The following is a 20,918-nucleotide window of genomic DNA, read 5'->3' as shown; positions in this document are numbered from 1 at the left end:
TCAGACTTTGGTTCCAGTCGTTTTCACGGTACCCTTTCCTCGGTGATTGTAATTGTTTTAATACCTTATTTCCCTTTCACCTCTTATTCACAGTTTCTGGATTAGGTATCTATATTCTGCATGGTTAAGACAATTGCAAAACATCAATTCATTTTGAAAGCAGGTCACTGGATCCGAAACATTAACTCTGCTCTCTCTCCATTCTCCAATATTTTCTATATTGAGCCAGTCAATCCATTCACAATTTCCTTATTTTCCATTATTAATTCCTCATGTTTGCTCTGTGTAGGACCAATATTCACTTTACTGTGAGCAGGATGCAAAGTTTTGTTTTTCCTTAGTATTATCTGTTTGCTGGCTATCAATTCACTTTTTGGGTATGGGAAGAACAGCGGTGTTGAATGGGCTCCACAAAAATGCTGCCATTCTTATTTTCCACCCCCTCACCTCACTGTGGATTTGTCGTCTTCTGACCGGGAGATCCATGCTAAAGGCACAATTTTTCTCCAAAAGAAGTGCTGTAGAACTTGGATTATAAATATACATACAGAAATTTAGATTTGAAATATAAAAATAAAGATCATACATGTAATTTTAAATTTGGAACTGAATACAATCTGTGTGTCCTGTTTCTATTCTTATCAAGCTTCCAAATCTTGCATTACATGAAGACTGTGCTTGTTCTTGACTGCATAAGACCATTGTTATGGAAGTATCTTGTTGACAAGAAAAAATTGTAGGTGTCAAATCTACCTTGGTTTAATGGTCACATTCAGATTTTGAAGTTAGACAGTTGTTGGGACATGTTCTGCTCCACAGACAGGTAATACTACTAAAGGGGTATGCATAGTGGCATGTTTCAGAAAAGACAGTAATTCAAGATTCAAGCTGCCTGATCAGGATGTGAAAGATGAAAGACCCTGTGGTAGTATTTGAAAAAGTACTGCATTGTTTTCTTGCTGTTATAACTAACATTTATCACTCAAGTCTCACCACTAAATAAGCACAGATACTATGGTTGTTAATGATTGTGGAACCTTACTATGCACAAATAAGCTACCACATTTGTCTATAACATACATTGATGACACAAAAGAAATACTTAAATGGCTATGAAGACATCTTTGGAATATCCTGAAGAAGTCAATGGTACTAAATAAATGCCAGATTTTTTTTTTGGAAACCGAATGTAGTGGGTTCTTTTATAATGAAATTTTATTCTATTTTACAAATAAGGCACTAATAATTCTCTTTTGGGCTTTAGGACATGTTTGTAAACCGTTTAGTATCGCAAATGGATACACTGCGAGAACAGATTGCAATGTATGAGGCCCAGTATATTGCACAAGTAGAAGAAACAAAAGCAGCACGCAGAACAGTAGCAGAGGTGAGATAACAGTCCTTATCACAACTATAGCCATTACACAATTTGAGTGTGCAAACCATTGCCATAGGAAAGAAAGTGTTAGCAGCTTCTGACAGCTTGGTAATGAGAAATGGACAACCATGGAACCTGTGCTTTATAAAAATATTAAGGTTCCTGATCTACAGTTTACCTTTTTTTGGTCAAGATAACAATTCTTTGATGACAGCATTTGCCTTATTTAAGAAAATGTAGTTCAAACCCTTACATTGCTTAAATAGAACCGTTACAGGTAATTTACCCATTTTTAGCAGTCATAATAAGGACTGATTATACTGCAGCTACAGACCCATACAATACAATACAGCACGAACAAATTGGGTTATGCTGGTCTCCTGAGTTCAGTTCTCTCATTTAATATTGGTAGCACATGTAACCCTGAATGCAATTACAGAATTCCTGTCACTGTTGAATGCCTTGTGAATTATAATGCCAAGAAGATCACTCAAAAATGCTTTCATTATCACTTCCAGCTTTATTCTCCTTTTACAGAGTCACACAGCATGGGAGAGACCCTTCGGTCCAGCTAGTCCACGCCAATCACGTTCCCAAACTAAACTATCTCTCAAATTATTTCTCAGGCAACCATGGAGATTGAGGCAATTGGCTATGAGAAGAAACAACTAATAGAACAGTGGACCAGTAGCCTAATTGGGATGCAGCGACGTGATGAGGCATATGCTGCAATACAGGAAGCTGTCAGGTACAGTTCAGAATCTAAAAATGATATTAGTTCAGCAGAATAACTATGGTAAAAAACTTTTATTCAGTGTTCAAAAAAAAATTTGTTGCTCGTGTTTGGCTCTCTGCTTCTCATCCACATTGCATTTCAATTTTTTTATTGCTCTTTACTATAATTATCTGATGAAAAAAATAAAATTGGTTATAAATTCTTTTAGAGCTGTTTCCTGACAGAACCTCAGCTAACATGAACTGCTTAGATTTTCTCTACTGTCAAGTACTTCTTAATGTGAAAGTGTTCATTCACTTTTAATTTTTGACCCATATATCTAAAAGTTTATAAATTAAATTTGCGCTTGGACATGAATGCATAAACATGCCAACTTGTTGGCAATGATGTAGCAGATACTATCCTTGTGCTTTTTCAGTATTACACCACACATTTTGGCTATTTATAGATGTGTTGTTGTTTCTAAACAACCAACCAAACAAAGATAGTCAAGAGGCAGGCAGTCTTTCCTTATGAGTGCATAGATCTTTCTCTATTTGATTAATATCACAGTATTTGTTTCACAAAATTGGATTAGTGTACCTCTCTGTGTGTACAGTAATTTGAAAATAATACTTAAGGTATCAGTTTGCCAATCTATATACTTGTTTCTGTCATAAATGTTAAGTTTACTAACTTATTATCAAAAGCTTTTCACAAAACTACTTCTTGATATTTTCTGCATTTTATTTTAGAATTAATATTACAGTTAGGTATTGCATTTATTGTTGATGTTAAGCTAGTTCCAGTTTTCAATCTTTGAAACCCAATGGTATTTTTCAGTGTTTCGCCTCTTTTTTTTCTTAAGAAATCTGCATCTAAACTGTAAGCTTTATCAGCTCTTGCGGCACAGTAGTATTGTCCCAATCCCTAGGGCAGAATGCCTGGGTTCAATTCTCACTTGCCACTGACGTGAGTCTTAACATGTTCAAACAAGTTGATTTTAAAAATGGTTTAAACCATAAGCCTTATTTCAGAGTTGACTATTTCCTTTTCTGTCAATGTATGATAGATTTTAATGATTCTCTGTCTTTCATTCAGACAATCAAGGCACCAGTTGGATACATTGAAGACTGAAATGTATGCCTATAATACCTTAATTATGAAACAAGAAGAGAAGAATGAGTTTCTAACAGTTAATCTGAACAGATTGACGAATGATGTTAATATGACCCAGAAAATGATAGCGCAGAATTTAGCGAAGCAGGAAGCATTAAAACATGAATATAGCACCTACACTCGGACACTACATGAAACAGAACGTTTGCTCAACAAAGCTTCATTAGTAAGAGCATTGTTATCATGAATACTGTTAATACAGACTAACAAAATCGAACATTGAAACTCTTCTTATTTTTTGACCTCAAAACAGTTAATGGAATATGCCAAATGTTCATGAAACTTTTGCATACAGAGATAGAAGGCAGTTAGCCAGCATGCTTTCACCCATCTTCTTTAGCTGTAACACAGCAGTGTCACTTCTTTACTAATATGGTCCAAACAATGCCCAATGTGGACAGAAATAGCAGCCAAATTGAAGAAACAAAATTAGATGTCAGCCTTGGTAGTTATGATTTAAAGCATGTAGAGTTATTTGTAGCAAAGATTTGTTTTTGAAAAGAATGACAAAATCAATTATAATGTTTTAATGCAACTTTATAAATTATGTTTTTTAATGAATTTTCAATTAAAATTAAAAATGAACTCCATACTTAATGTAAATTTAGAAATAGATATCACCATGTTGCTAAGTCCATTTGAGCCTCATTAGCTTGCCCCTTCACATTGGTAGGATGTAGTTCAGAAGTAATTTTGTTGAAAAATGTGAAATTGCCATTTTAAAAGAAAGAAGAAAAAAGAAGCATATCATCTAATGATGAGAGGTTGCACAATTACGAAATGCACAGACATCTGGGTCTCCTCATGCATGAATTGCAGAAGGTTAGTGGGCAGATATAGAAAATAGTCAAGAGAGCTAATAGAAGATATATTTTAATTGGAGGTTTTGATTCAGTTATACAGATGTTGGTAAAATTGTATCCGGAGTACTTTGTACAGGACTGGTCACCATATTTACAGAAGGATGTTAATGCATTGGAAAGAGTTCAGAGAAGGTTTACTGAACTCATACCTGAAATGAGCAGATTGGTTTACGAGAAAAGGCTAGGCCTTTATCTTCTGGAGTTTGGAAGAGTCACAAGTGATTTAATTGAAATGTATAAGATCCTTGGCAGAATGGATGTCAAAAACATATTTCCTCTTGCTGGAAACTGAGAACTGGGACATTGTTTACAAATAAGGTGCTGCCCATTTAAGACAGAATGATTGGTAAAACATTTTTTCTCTCTCAGAGCATTGAGATTCTTTGAAATTTCCTTCCTTAAAAGAGTGGATGCAGAATCTTTAAATATTTTGAAGGCAGAAGTAGATAGATTCTTAATTACCAAGGGAATGAAAGATTATCGAGGGTATGCAGGAATGTTCAGTTGAGGTTAAAATCAGATCAACCATGGCCTTATTGAATGGCAGAGCAGGTTGAAAGGCTGAGTGGCAAACTTGTGTTCCTTTTTCATATATTTGTAATCTGTTGAGTTTCCCAATCAACTATGCTACTGTGGAGAAGTGCCCAGCAAAGGCCACTAGCTCCTGAAGAAGGAGACAGAGGCAGATTACCATTGTCTCTTCTTTATAAGAGAAAAGCAGCTGACCAACAAGCAGTATAATCAGAAAGCTTATAGAGGTTTGCTCACCTAACTTCCGATAAATGGTTCTGGAGAGACAAAAGAGACAACAAAATACAAAGAGACAAATCCGCTCCCCAGAATATCCAACAGTAGCTAATTCCATGGAAAAATTAAATGTAAAACATTATTTGAGTGAACCATGATTGTTCTTTTGACGTTCCAGTAGAATGAATTTAAAACTCACTGTGATTCTTTCCTAGGACAAGAACATTCGCCAAAGTGAGATCAAAGTACTACAGCTACAAATAGAAAAGGAATATGCAATGAAGGTTAAACTGGAAGATGAAATTATGGCAAAATTGGAAAGTGAATTGACAATGAATCAAGCAACAAATTACTTGAAACGCTTGGGTGACAAGCTTCGAATCCGGAAACGACAGCTGGTATGTAAAAATCTGTATATGAAATACTTATACGGTTGCCTATAATTGTCCGAATATGGCATTCCTAGTTCGTGTTCTCACACACACACACACATACACACACCTTACCCTTCTCAGGCTACTGTCACAACTGTTCCCACATTTAAATTATTATTTCTGAATCTGTTTGGACATACCTCCTGGCCCAGAAGTAGGGGTGTTATCACTAGAAGACCACCTCATTCCCCTCCACCCTTTTTTGATGTTTTTTAAGGGACTGACATAATTATTTTCCAGTTAAGCTGTTCATGGATTTTATTACAAAACTCCAGAGTATGTGGGACACAAAGCCAGGTTTCCTGGCTCAGAGTTAGGGACTGTGCCATTGTGCCACAAGAGCCCCTCCCTGTTTATGATGCTTAGACAAATAAGAGCTATCACCTGCTTCTTTTAACTTTAAAATTAACCTTAGTGTTAACAAACTTAACAACGTATGTAACATTCTAGCATTATTATGAAAACAGATTATTTTGAATTTGTATCACATTGCTTTTTATGGGACCTAACTGTGGCTACTTCATTTCTCTACATTACACCAGTGATTCCACTTCAAATATATTTTAATGATTATAAAGCTTCTGTTCATTCCTAATGTATGGTGAATAAATGTGATGTATCTAATGCTTATCTGCTCTAAATTTTTATGTTCATCCCTTTTTCTGTAAATTAGTAAACCTAATGGCGTCATACTTTGTCATGAAAATGTTACTTGGCACTAAACCTATAATAGTTACAAATTTTATCACTATACTTTTGTCCAAATATTTTTTTAAAATGCACTATTATATTTAAGATTTAAGTTTAATTTGTGTATGATTTTTAAATCCAAATGTGGGGAAAAGAGTGATGGCAGCTGTCCATGGAAGGGATTCTCAAAAAGTAAAATACATCTAAGCTCGTCATTAAAAGTATAGACAGCTCTTACTTACCATATCCCACAAAAATATTTTTAAAATGCTTTTTCCCATGAATGTGTTCATTGTGACTTCTGATCTTTCATGACAAGGTGCACAGTTGTACCAGGAGTGTTATGTTTATATTAATGTGCTGTTGTCTTTCATTTACAAAGCCTTTGGTTCAGATTAATTATTAAACTGTGAAAATAAACTTACAATGCATGAACAGTTTGTATGCAAAAGATTTGCTTGTACATGTAAAGACCAAATCTTTAGACATAAAGCTTATTTCATCTTCTTGCTGAATTTTGCAAATAGTTATACACTAATGGAAACCAGCAAAATAGTTTATAACAGCCACTACACAATCATTGCTGACAGTAAGGGGCTTCTGATTAAACTAAAGGAAAAATTATTTTCTATTGAAAGATTTATGAATAACTGAGTTGGTTCTTCCAGCAAGTATTTTGCAGTACATTTGTATGATTTTTGGTTTCTTTAAGTGATAACACTACAAAAGTAGAAAACAAAACATTGTTTTGGGGAACTATGTGGAACAGAGGGTTGAACCAGTATTTCAACCTCTAACTTAGTACATTGGATGCATGATTGATGTTAACAGATCTTTACAACTAATAGGTACATGTGGATTCTATATGGTCTTAACTTTATTTGCAAAGATGAATTTTCGAAGGAAGGATTACACTTAACTTGTAGCACAAAGTTGGGCGGCACGGTGGCACAGTGTTCAATTCCCGCCGTAGGCGACTGACTGTGTGGAGTTTGCACGTTCTCCCCGTGTCTGCGTGGGTTTCCTCCGGGTACTCCGGTTTCCTCCCACAGTCCAAAGATGTGCAGGTCAGGTGAATTGGCTATGCTAAATTGCCCATAGTGTTAGGTAAGGGGTTAATGTAGGGGTATGGGTGGGTTGCGCTTCGACGGGGCAGTGTGGACTTGTTGGGCCGAAGGGCCTGTTTCCACACAGTAATGTAATCTAAAAAAAAATCTAATCAAACTTTCTCCTCTTTTAACTTCAATATGGCTCCATAATTCTTATTTACCAGGCATATTTATAACTATTTAGTTTCTTTGTGAATTTTTACTAAAAATGTTCCTTCTTCATAGGAAATCGATTATGCAAAAACAGAAAATGAATATGCTCAAATAAATCTGGAAATGAATGACAGGAAAGCAGAACTGACCACACTGCAGAAAACTCTACAAGAACAGTACAATGAATTAACTGAGAAAAACAAAGTTATCTCATTGAGTGAGAAAGAAATTGCTAAACGACTACTTGCCATTCAAAATAAACAGTCAGTGCTAAACATGCACAACAAGAGGATTGCACAACTGATAGCAGAGATGGGCGTAAGTTCAAGAAGCAAGTACTGTGACCATTGAGATAAAATAGAAATTTATTTTTAATTTTCCCAGTAAACATACCTAGATATTTAGGTTTTTGAAAATGAAATATTACAGCTTTAAAATAAACTTATGCAGTGGAGGAACATTAGAATGTCAGGTTCTGGATGGATGTATTAAGATAGTCCATAAGGCTTTTCTCGCCCCAAATTATCCTGAGATCCTCCTGTTCCCCACCTCGTCAATTTTTGTGTTTTATTCAAAAAGGTTTGTTTGCTTTGAAAATTCAACATGTACTTTAAAAAAAAAATTAAAATGAGGAAGGAAACTGCATGTCTATTCCTCAAACACACTTGCTTTTACTGTCCTCATATATGTCATTGAGTCATAGAGCATGGAAACAGACCCTTCGGTGTGACTCATCCATACTGATCAGATATCCTGAGTTAATCAAGTCCAATTTGCCAACATTTGGCCCATATCCCCCTCAACCCTTCCTATTCATATACCCACCCAGATGCCTTTTATATGTTGTAAATGTACCAGCCTCCACCACTTCCTCTGCAGCTCATTCCCTCTGTGTGAACAGGTTGCCCCTCAGGTCTCTTTTAAATATTTCCCTCTCACGTTAATCCTATGCCCTCTAATTTGGACTCTGCTACCCTGGGGAAAAGACCTTGGCTATTCACCCTTTCTATGCCCCTTATGATTTTATAAACCCCTCAGCCTCTGATGCTCCACAAAAATTAGCCCCAGCCTATTCAGTCTCTCCCTATAGCTCAAACCCTGGCAACATTTCTGTAAACCTTTTCTAAACCCTGTCAAGTTTGACAATATCCTTCCTATAACAAGGAGGGAGACCAGAACTAACCAAAGTATTCCAAAAGTGGCCTTGCCAATGTCCTGTACAGACAACTTGACATCCCAACTCCCATACTCAATGCACTGACCAATAAAAGTAAGTATACCTATTCTCTGCTTGTTTATGTGTCTGTCTCAATGCCTCTTAAACTTTGCTATCATATTTGCTTTTATCTCCTCCCCTGTCAGCACATTCCAGGCACCTACTACCTTTCATGTAAAAGATTTTTCTTGCATCTCTCCTTTGAATTTTTCCCTCTCACTTTAAACCTGTGCCCCCTCATATTTGACATTTCCACCCTGGGAAAGAGACCCTGACAATCCACCCTATCCATGCCCCTCTTAATTTTATATACTTAAATCTCACCTTACAGCTAATACACTCCAACCAGGCAACACCCTGGTAAACCTCTTCTACACCTTCTCCAAAGCCTCCACATCTTTCCTACAGTGTGGTGACCAGAACTGCGCTGTGGCCTAACCAAAGTCTTATACAGTTGCAACATGACTTGCCAACTTTTATACTCAGTGCCTCGATTGATGAATGCAAGCAAGCTATATCCACTTATGTTGTATTTTCAGAGAGCTACAGACTTGGATCTCAAGATCCCTCTGTATATCAATGCTCCTAAAGGTCCAGCCATTTAGAGTTTACTTTCCTCTTGCATTTACCCTCCCAAAAAGCATCACCTCACACTTGTCCAGATTAAGCTCCATTTGCCATTTCTCTGGCCATCTTTCCAAGTAATCTAAATCATGCTGCATCCTTTGATACCCTTCCTTCTTATCCACAACTCCACCAATTTTCATGTCATCTGCAAACTTACTAATCCAACCACCAACATTTTCATCCAAATTATTTACATATACTACAACTAACAGAGGTCCCAATACTGACCTAGTAGGAGAGACTGGGACCCAAGGACACACCTTCAAAATTAAGTGATGACCCTTTAGAACTGAGATGAGGAGGTATTTCTTCAACCACAGGGTGGTTAATCTGTGGAACTCAGCAGAGGACCTTAGCGACCAAGTCATTGAGTGTATTTAAGACAGAGAGAGAGATATTGGTAAGGGGATCAAGGGGAAGAAGAAAGGAGAATAGGGTTGGTAAATACATCAACCATAATTGAATGGCAGAGCAAAGCTGGTGGGTGGATTAGCCCAATTCTGCTCTTATGTCTTAGGGTTTTATGCTCCCTTTTTCTTTTTAACTAAACATACAACATCTCTTTTCACCCAAGATTCCCATCCTTATCTTTCATCCTCACAGGAATATGCTGGCCTTGAACTCTAGTCACCTGGCTTTTAAAAGACATGTCAGATGCAGATTTTCCTTTAAACAGCTGTCCCCAATCCAATTTTTCCAGTTTCTGCCTGATGTTGTAATTTTTCTCCAATTTAGTGCTTCATCCTGAGATCCAGTCTTATCCAGTGGCCTCAAAATGGAGTCAGTAGACCCAGCATTTGTTCACAATAATATGAGAAGTTTGTTGACTACGTCATTTATCAGAACCAACCTTTGAGCTACACATGTGTCTGTCTATTTCTGGTGCACTGTACCACATACTGAAGTACTGAATCAGGAAGTCAATACCACTCATTATGCAGCCACTTCACAAGAAGAGACAGTCTTAAACATTCCAAGACTGAATTCTGGCAAAAGGTTCTCATCTCTGGTAGACAATAAGATCATGTTTTCATTTCTAATCTGATCAACATTCAACTGCATGCTAACCAGATGTCACACTTTACGTAGACCAGACATTGTTTATAGCATTCCAAGTTGTTCCCTTATCCGATGATTTCATCATCAAGGCTACATTCATGCTTCTTTTAATGACTCCCTGGACTGTTTGTTTGCATCTACTCACCCTTAGTATGTGACAAATACTTCCATCTGACTCTGTATTTAATCCTTACAGCCTCAATTCTTTTAGCTTTCCTCAGCCTTGCCCCTTGAGCTGTTCCAAGATTGCTAATCAGTGATACTGCCCATTCCCCTTTATGCTCCGCCACCCCAGGTATCGAGCCTAGGGCTATAAAGTTACCGGGTTATACCACCTGTACAAGTTGGCCATACAATATGCATTCTTGCCACATGTATTTTGGCCTCACATTCTCCAAATCCTACAATCCTTGCCATCTTTTGTGTGTCCTTATGATGCAGTGACCTGAGTAAATTAAGTCAGCAATGAATACCAAATGGGCAATACCCAAAACAGGGGAGGTGAATCCAATCTATGGGTGAGGTCATGGGGAATTTGCAAAGGAATACAGATGTGTTAAATGAGTGGGCAACGCTTAGCAGATGGAATTTAATGAGGAAAGTTTAGCACTTTGATACAAGAATCAAAAGGCAGCTGATTATTTAAATGCAGACAGACTGCAAAAAAAGTACAACACAAGAGAGATCTTGGTGTCCTTGTTCAGGAAACAAAATATTTGCATGTAATTAAGAAGGAAATTGAAATTTTGGCCTTTATTAATGGGGGTTTGGAGTTTAAAACTAAGGAATTCTTGTTCTAACTGTGCAGGGTGGTGGTTCTGAAGGGATTTGACAGAGTAGATGCTGAGATGTTTCCACTAGTGTGGGGATCTCAAACAAGGGGATATAGTTACAGAATAAGGACACACTCATCTAAAAATGAGATATGAAGGAAACTATAAGATATGCAAAGGAAATTCCACGTAATAAGTTTAATTTTGTTGATTGTTGAAAATTTTAGTTGAATCCTTACTTTGGACATGAGAAATTTGTTACCGAGAAAGCATCTTGAGAAAACTCAGATTGAGCTCCATAATGAAAGTGCCAAATTTGTACCAGAATTTAAATATTATGGAAAATATTGAATTGCAATGATGTAGATTTAAGATAATGAAAAGGATAAGTGGGCGGCACGGTGGCACTGCTGCCTCACAGCGGCACTGCTGCCTCACAGCGCCAGAGACCCGGGTTCGATTCCCGCCTCAGCAACTGTCTGTGTGGAGTTTGCACATTCTCCCCGTGTCTGCATGGGTTTCCTCCGGATGCTCCGGTTTCCTCCCACAGTCCAAAAATGTGCAGGTTAGGTGAACTGGCCATGCTAAATTGCCCGTAGTGTTAGGTGAAGGGATAAATGTAGGGGAATGTGTCTGGGTGGGTTGCTCTTCGGAGGGTCGGTGTGAACTTATTGGGCCGAAGGGCCTGTTTCCACACTGTAAGTAATCTAATCTAATAAGTCATAATGAGTTTGAATTTTGATGTCATGATTTACTGTGCTAAATGTTGCATGGAAGGGAAGATATCTTTGTCCAAGCTAGTTTAAAGATGGGATAATTTCAAATTAGTGTTGTTTAGGAGGGACTTAATGTTCAAATTGACAGAATATCCACCTTTACTCTTTAGGGACGTGAAATGAGCCCTCTGGAACTCAAAATCAAAACTTTGACAAAAAGCATTGAAGAACACAACAAAGAAATTTCAACACAGCAACAGTACTGGCTGAAACAACAGCATGAGCTAGTTAGACTGACCCAAGAAAGGGAAAAACAGACAGCTGATGTGGAACTGCAGAAGAAACAGGTCACTATACTCCAACAGAAGAAAATCCGCACTGAAAGTAAGTTGACACCGCTGAAGCCAAGTGCCAACTCGAAGACACCTCCTCTTACTGCCCCCTCAACCAGGACCTCACCCTCCATCACCAAACCATCATCTCCCAGACCACACACAACTTCATCACCTCAGGGGATCTCCCACCCACAGCTTCCAACCTCATAGTTCGGGAACCCTGCACCACCCGATTCCACCTCCTACCCAAAATCCACAAGCCTGACTGCCCTGTACAACCTATCGTCTCAGCCTGCTCCTGCTCCACCAAACTCAACTCCACCTACCTTAATACTGTCCTATCCCCCCTGGTCCATGAACTCCCCACATGCGTTTGAGACACCACCCATGCCCTCCACCTCCTCCAAGGCTTGCGTTTCCCTTGCCCCCAACGCCTCATCTTCATCATGGACATCCAGTCCCTCTACACTTACATGCGCCATGACCAGGGCCTCCAAGCCCTCCATTTCTCCCCTCCCAATGTCCCCACCAGTACCCTTCTACTGACATTCTTATTTGTTTGGATGGACTGGTCCTCACCCTCAACAATTTGTCCAATTCTCCCACTTCCTCCAGATGAAAGGGATAGCCATGGGCACCCCCATGGGCCCCAGCTATGCCTGTCTCTTTGTGGGTTATGTAGAACAGTCCATCTTCCGGAGTTACACCGCACCACTCCCCACCTCTTCCTCCGCTACATTGATGACTGCATTGGTGCGCCACCTCGTGCTCCCACGAGGAGGTCGAACAGTTCATCAATTTCACAAGCACATTTTCACCTCCACCTCAAATTCACCTGGACCATTTCTGACACCTCCCTCCCCTTCCTAGACCTCTCCATCTCCATCCATGAGGACCGACTCTACACTACCATTTTTTACAAACCCACCAACTCCCATAGCTACCTGGATTACACCTCCTTCCACCCCACCTCCTGCAAAAATGATATCCCGTATTCCCAATTACTCTGCCTCAGCTGCATTTGCTCCCAGGAGGACCAGTTAGACCACAGAACACACCAGATGTCCTCCTTCTTTAAAGACCAAAAGTTCCCCTCCCACATGGTTGAAGATGCCCTCCAATGCATCTCATCCACATCCCGTACCTCCGCCCTTGAACCGCACCCTCCAACCGCAACAAGGACAGAACCTTCCGGTCCTCACTTTGCACCCCTACGCCCTTTAACAAGCCACCCTCTCCTCCTGGCACCTCCCCCTGACACCGCAGGAATTGCAAAACCTGCATCCATACCTCCCCCCCTCACTTCCATCCAAGGCCCAAAAGGAGCTTTCCACATCCATCAAAATTTCACCTGCACTTCCACACATGTCAGTTACTGTATCTGTTGTTCCCGATGCGGTCTCCTCTATATTGGGGAGACTGGATGCCTTCTCGCAGAGTGCTTTAGAGAATATCACCGGGACACCTGCACCAATCAACCTCACCACCCCATGGCCGAACATTTCAACTCCCTCTCCCACTCTGCCGAGGACATACAGGTCCTGGGCCTCCTCCATCGCCACTCCCTCACCACCTGATGCCTGGAGGAAGAATGCTTAACTTCCACCTCAGGACTCTTCAACCCCAGAGCATCAATGTGGACTTCACCAGTTTCCCCATTTCCCCTCCCCCAACTCTTACCCCAGTTCCAACCTTCCAACTTAGCACCACCGTCACAACCTGTTCATCTGTCAATCTTCCTTCCCACCGATCCGCTCCATCCTCCTATCTGACCTATCACCTTTACCCCCACTTCCATCCACCAATGCACTCTTAGCTACCTTCTCCCCAGCCCCGCCCCCCTCCCTTTTATCTCTCCACCCCTGAGGCTCCCAGCTTCATTCCTGATGAAGGGCTCCGGCCCGAAATGTCGATTTTCCTGCTTCCCGGTGCTGCCTGACCTGCTGTGCATTTCCAGCAACACACTGTTGACTCTGATCTCCAGCATTTGCAGACCTCACTTTCTCCTAAGTTGACACCAATCTGAGTCTAGTAATCAATATGAACTTAAACATTAATGTTGTACACTCAAATAATCTTTAATACCTATCTTGCTTAAAACATATGCAATTTACTAACAGGATGTAACAATGTGGAAAATAGAAGCAGATCGACCACAGGATAACACTCGTGCACACTCTTCCAATACACCTTCATTCCCTCAAAGACCAAAATTTGTTTTTTTTTTGGGCTTAATATATTCAATGATGGGGCATCCACAACCTTCTGAAATAGAGAATTCCAAATACTTACAACTATTGAAAGAAGAAATGTCTTCTAATGTCAGTCTGAAATGATTGGTTTCCTTATCCTGAGATTGACCCGAGCTTTAGATTCCTTCGTTTTGGGAAACAACCTCAAGGTGTTTTTACCTGTCAGGCTCCTTCAGAACGTTGTATGTTTCAATTTCTAAAGTTCAGTGAATATAGACCTAATTAACTTAATTCATTATCACATTATTCACTCTTCTGTAGAGCCAATATCATGAACTTATGCTCCATCACCTGCAAGAATATCTTTTTCTTAGAAATTGAATTAAACCTGTGCACAGTACTCTAGTTATGAATTCACCAATGTCACATGCATTTCTAGAAAGACTATTGGCTGAATTATATGTTTGTGAACTAAGTGTCAATTTTGTTGCTTTTCATGGAGGGTTTCTTTCTGCGATCCCTAGCAAATTCTCTCACTTCATTAACTACCAATCTCACTCATGTGGCAGCCTTATTTTCTGGTTCTAGCCCCATTCTACCACTCGCCAGACTTAAGACAACTTGTCATTGTAAGGATATCGCAGTATCTTCATGCCAGTGCCATTTTAAAAGGCCATTGTGCATCCAGACAAGCACTATAGTCCAGAACTGCCAAGCACAGTTCCTGATATTTGCCCCAGATCTGACAGAGAAGGGAAATTTGATGCCTCGCTTTGTGGGCAATGACATGGAGGACCTGGGTAGATGGGGTGGTGCAGAGACAGTCCATCCTCTTCACCCAGGATCAGCACAGGAGGCCATGAGGTCAGACCAGAAGTGGGTAAAAGCAAGTGAGCAAGTGTTGCAGGCAATATTAAGATTGCTAGAGCATGAGCCAAGGATGGTACAGTAGCAGAGACACTATAAGTCATTGGAACTTAGACTGGGAGCTGTGTGTTGTACAATGTTTTACATTGCTGTGCATTCCTCCAAATGACTAAGATTATAGTGAGCAGGTGACAATCTTGGAAAAGTCTAACATTGTCTGATATCAAAGCCTCTTTTGCTGATCCTGGGTAAAGACGATGTACTGTGTCTGCACCACCCCATCCACCAAGTCCCTCCTTGCAAAGCAAGGCATCATCTTTCCCTTCTCTGCCACGTATGGAACAAATATCAGGAACTGTGCTTGGCAGTACTACAAATAATACTTGTCTGGTTACACGATGGCTTTTTATAAATGGCATCGGCACAAAGATGCTGGTTAATTCTGGGATATCCTGGCAGTGATGAGCATGAATTCATGGGCGCAAAACAGATCCACTGGGCCTTCTGGAGGTGGGTGGGGGCCTAACAAACAGCTCTTTATAAAATCTGGGCTGAAGTTTCAAAGAACTGTGGTAGGCCTTCTAACCAGCATTTGACCCACTTCTGAACCACCTTCTCACGTGGCAACACCTATTCCCACCTCACCAGAACAAAAATTGCATGTGATAGGACCCTTCATATGGGGGCAGGTCAGCAAATTTTCCAACTCAAGCTACCTGCCTTGGCAGTAAAAATCCAGCCCCTTCAAAATGTTATGTCACACTTGCATAAAAATCGTAGATACCATTTTGTACTAAACCCCAACCCACCACCGCCATGACCACCTATCTGCCTATTTAATTTCCCTTTGCTGTACTCACCAGCTTGTCCTCTACTTCAACAATGTTATTTGACACAACTAATCCAATATATTTTCTTCCTGTAGACATGATACAACAAGGATTGAATGCAAAGAAAGACATTGAACGTCACATGCGTGCTCTGTCTAATGACATGGTGAAACTCAATGGGTTGTTAACAAAGAATGCCTCCATGAAGGATTTACTTGAGCACTCAAATATATTGATGGAAAATGAATTTGTAACCGCATTGAAGGTCAGTATGGTTAAAAAATAGTTTGCAAATATACAACACCCTTCCATCATAGAAGTAAGTGCATCATCATTGTTTGTCATTATGCTTGTCTTTAGTCAGATGACATCCAGAGTATTGCACTCAATTTTGGTTCTCTTGTATGGAATGGATTATAGCAGCCATGGAAAGTGTTCACAGGAGTGCTGCAGGAATGATTTCTAGCTTAAAAAAATTATTTACCCTATAGACTTGGAGAGCTGGAAATATTTACTTCACAGGAACATACTTAAAAGCATCCTGATATATGTGTTTAAAATAAGGAAAGGGTTGAATTGCATATCAAATGATAGATATTTCAAGTTTGACAAATTGAGCAAGATTAAGGAACATCCATTGAAAATATACATGTCTCGGGATAGATCAGATGTTAGATGTTCATTTCTGAGAAAACTGAGCATCTTAAAAATGTGTGGTGCCTGCAAATTCTGCACATCTTCAAAAGGTGCATTCGATTGGTTCAGGGATTACCTCAACTGATTTTGATCCACCACTCGGAATCAGAGGAGACTTTCCAAAGTGTTTTCAAGATTTATTTTTATTTGCTCATGAAATTATGTAGTTGCATGTGGGTGTAGTAACTGCCATAATGCTCTAGGCATCTTGAGTTAGAGGCAGGCTTGGTGATCCAACAGGTTTTTTCTTCACTATATTTTTATATTTTCTAATGATGCCTAAAAGTTATTGTAGATGATTTGCACTACTGCTTTCGTTTTTCGTTTTCCCCTGCAAAGTATAATGTTAGTTATATGTGAGCAAGGTGACAATATGAGACTGGTTTTGTTTTTGATTGCATTTTGGTTTTCCATGAGATACAGCATTTTACTTCAAAGTTTTATTTTTCCAAAGTTCTGGATGAATATTTTGATATTTAAAAAGCAAAGCTATTTCGAATTTAATTTAGCAAGATTTGTAAATTTAGACAGGTTGTGGCAAAGAATAATAATGCTTTGCTTAAATGCAAAGCACGTATGTTATTTAGCAATCTAATTAGGTGGCTAAAGGCTTCATTAGAAAAAGTGCTTTATCTACTTGTAAGTGACACCTTGCAAATCACAAGATGAGTAATGGCCTACAACATTGAATAAAATGTTGAATTAAAATTTGCTGGATACACCTAAGTATTTTCATTTACCTTTTCAGGATGCTGAGCGAGAAGCTATTGAAAAACAGCAAAAGCTGGATCAGCTGAAGGAAGAGAAAGAACGGCTAGTTAACAGTCTTGTGGAAGCAGAGTAAGTATACCAGTGTATTGCTCTGATTTTAATTTCTATTTGAAGTGAACCTAAATGCTTCATTAATATTAATCTGGAATGGTTTTAAATAATAATATACATTTATAAAGTTCCTTTATGTTGAAAAATATTCTGAAGCATTCTAAATTAGAAGATTAAGACATGATCTGATGAAAGTCTTCAGGATATTAATAGAAGAAAAGAGAATAAACTATTTCCGTTGGTTGAAGATTCTAGACCTAGGAGACATAGTCTGAGAATGAGGGCCAGGCCATTCAGAAGAGATGTTATCAAGAACAAAGGGTGGTAGAGGTTTGGCACTCTTCCAAAAATGGCATTTGATGTTAGTTGTTAGTTTTAAATCTGAGATATATTAATTTTTGTTAAACAAAGGCATTAAGGATATGGGCAAAAGGCAGGTATATGGAGTTGAGCCAGAGATCAACCATGATCTTATTAGATAGTGGATCAGGCTCGAGGGGCTGAATGACCTATTCCTGTTCCTAAGTTCCTATTTTTTCTATATAAAAGACAAAAATTTACACCAAACTCAAGGAAATATACTTGTACATGTGATTGAAAGCTTGGTCAAAAAAGTAAGCTTTAAGGAAGGTTCATAGGATTAATGAGCTGAGAGATTTAGAGAGGGAATTCCAGAGCTAAGATGACAAAGAGAAGAGAAATGAAGGGAATAGGGTATGCACAAGATCCAGAGTTTGAAGACCACATTCTTTGAGGGTTATAGAACTGACGGGAATTACAGAAGTAAGAATAGGACGAAACATTTAGGATTTGAGTACAAAGATGAAAATGTACAATTTGAATTGTTAATTTACTGGAAGTCAATGTATGTTAAGCAAGCACAGGCACAATTTGTACGCCAAATTCGGAGGGGTTTAGAATAGAGGCAATAGCATCTTGAAACAGCTCAATATTTGGATTTGAATGATGGCTGACCCAGGTACATTCTTACATGACCATTTAAGTTGATTTTGGATGTCTGGTAAACAGACTGCTGATGAGGTTTGTTTCAAATTCTTTTTATAGACAGGATTTCCCCTTTAGTGAGATGATGTATCATGTGAGTACAGTCCAATGACAGACAAGGGAGGGGATATCATTCGCTCTATAGGATTGCAAAAAGAATGCACAAACATTTTGAAATTGTCAAAGCTGTCAAGCAACTCAGTACAAACATTTGTTTTTATAAGGTATTATTTGATGGAATTTAAATTTTTTTTAATCAATGAGTCTTTTTTTCCATACTGATTTCATCAATAGACACATAGGTGAAATTATCCATTGTGGATACTAGGTGAGTTGGCGTGGAGAGGGTTCGGCAAAGGTACTTGTGGGGGAATGGGAGGACATAGGAGGCACGGGTTGGCAGGGTATTGGTACAGGGCACAATTTAGTAAAGAAGATATGAGAGGCCATGGAGTTGGCATTGATGGGCCAAGGAGAATGTGTACTGATGGGGATAGTGATGTTTATGGATTCATTTTCTTATGTTAAATTTTAGAATTATGTCAGTGCACAGATGCAGTCTTTGCATCTACGCTACATCTGCAGTCAGCAGCTTCAGCTTTCATTCCAGGTGGCCCACCTCCCAAGGAATGTAAATTTGACCATCCAGAGTACTTTTTCCCAGTTGAGGTTTGCAGAACTAGGAAATGTCCTGCCTCCACACTAGCAAACCTTGTACTAAAATAGAGAGCTAGGAGAGGGCATTTATAATATCCATTTTCATGTGATCTAGGAAGGGAAGGCAGGTGGTCTGTTATTTAATTCAGTTCAGTTTAAAAATAAACTACTGAAATTCTTGGTTTAATACCTACAAATTAGGTAAACAATAGATTCAATTTCATAACTCATTTGGAAAGTATAATTTGCTTGTAGGTTCTAATGACCATCACAGCACTTTCACATTTCTCGCTTCCAACCATTCACGTTTTTCTCTTCATTCCAATTGAATGGCAATTACCTTTTCTTCATGTTGCAACCACGATGGTGCTATTGAGAGTAATGACCCCTCTCCACTTCTTAGGACAATTAATCAGACAAAAAAAAATCTAATTTAAAATAAACTCATAAAATTAGGTTACTGAGAATTGAAGGGCCAAATGGCCCATTTCTGTTCCTACTATCTTTATTTGTCTGCTCTCAGTGGCTATCTGGGATTAGGACTGTGTAATTGTTACTTTCACTTTTAAATAGTGATCTTGACAGTGAAGCTTTGTTTAATTAAAAAAACTCTTGGAAATCTATCTGCTTTTTGTATTATGCATTCCATACTTCCACATTTTCTCTCCCAATATATTTTCATTATGTATTTACATTTACAGACGCCAGATTATGCTGTGGGAGAAGAAGATTCAACTAGCAAAAGAGGCACGGTCAGCTGTTGACTCAGATGTAGGACAGAATGAGATACGAGCCATGAAAGCTGAGATACACAGGATGCAAGTGAGTTCATCTACAAAGATATTGCAAACCAATGAACTAAAAATAAGCTTTACACCTTGATACAGTTCGAATTCAGGTTTGAGGAACTTCAGTTTTCTAGGGAGATTGGCAAAATTGGGACTGTTCTCCTTTAGAACTGAGGCTAAGAAGTGGTTTGATAGAGGTATTCAAAGTCATGAAGATTCAGTAATTCTAGACACAGTAGATAGGATGAGATAGTTTCCATTGCTGAAATGATAAAAACTAGAGGACACTGATTTAAAGTGTATCGCAAAAGAACCAAAGGTGACATAAAGAAAGACTTTTTAATGCAGTAGGTCATTGGTAACACACTGCCTGAGAAAGTGGTTGTGGCTTTTGAGGGAAAATTATTAGCTGAAGTAGAAATGTTTGCAGGACTAAGGAAAAAGGGTATGGGGGTGGAAAATGTGGTACTTAGTGATCTGCTGTTGCAGACAGTCAGTGCAGCCACAGTTGACTGAATGGTCTTCTGTAATATAACCATTCTGATTCTAATCAAATCAACTCAAATACGATATTATTGAAATGACTCACCACTGTACAGGTGAACATGGATCAGCTTTTATATTTTTATACAAAGTAAAAATGAAGAAAACCAAACATTTCCTGATCTTTAACTTTAGAGAGGAGAAGCCACATAACACCGAATTAACCAATAAACCTCTGTCAGTTAGAGCAATTAACCAAGAAACTTCTGTCAGTTAGAGCAAATTGACTGTAACTTTGTGACATGAAGAATGCAGCCCTTATTTCGTGTAAATTATTCAGCAGATTGATTAATATTTCATTTAAATGGTATAGCTGTGCTGTAATCAAAATTCTGTATCCACAGCTTTACACAAGCAGTGTTCAGGAAGATCACAAACATATTACAATTGGCACTGTGGTGATTGTTAACTTCATAGAATATGTGTTCCCTGATTGGGACTGTTAACCTAGTCTAATTAGGATGCCCTGGCTGACAGTTATGAACAGGAGTGTCCCAGGTGTCATTGGCAAGGGAGCATGTGGC

The 20,918-nt window shown here is 38.9% G+C and overlaps 1 protein-coding gene across 1 annotated transcript in view; it reads left to right on the top strand.

The window, feature by feature from the left end:
* The window catches only part of ccdc40 (coiled-coil domain 40 molecular ruler complex subunit), a 96,594-nt gene that overhangs the window by 57,529 nt on the left and 18,147 nt on the right, over positions 1-20,918 (top strand). The window contains exons 11-19 of the mRNA XM_043714804.2: positions 1,265-1,387; positions 2,005-2,126; positions 3,195-3,438; positions 5,098-5,280; positions 7,341-7,586; positions 11,830-12,043; positions 15,979-16,148; positions 17,328-17,419; positions 19,765-19,885. Of these exons, the coding sequence (XP_043570739.2) occupies positions 1,265-1,387; positions 2,005-2,126; positions 3,195-3,438; positions 5,098-5,280; positions 7,341-7,586; positions 11,830-12,043; positions 15,979-16,148; positions 17,328-17,419; positions 19,765-19,885 (1,515 nt within the window). The remainder of the gene's footprint in view (positions 1-1,264; positions 1,388-2,004; positions 2,127-3,194; positions 3,439-5,097; positions 5,281-7,340; positions 7,587-11,829; positions 12,044-15,978; positions 16,149-17,327; positions 17,420-19,764; positions 19,886-20,918) is intronic.

This window comes from Chiloscyllium plagiosum, unplaced genomic scaffold (genome assembly GCF_037043375.1).
Source record: "Chiloscyllium plagiosum isolate Xiang-an unplaced genomic scaffold, Cpla_swu_hap1 HiC_scaffold_25, whole genome shotgun sequence".
Lineage (NCBI taxonomy): Eukaryota > Metazoa > Chordata > Chondrichthyes > Orectolobiformes > Hemiscylliidae > Chiloscyllium > Chiloscyllium plagiosum.
This window is presented reverse-complemented; position numbering and strand designations above follow the sequence as displayed.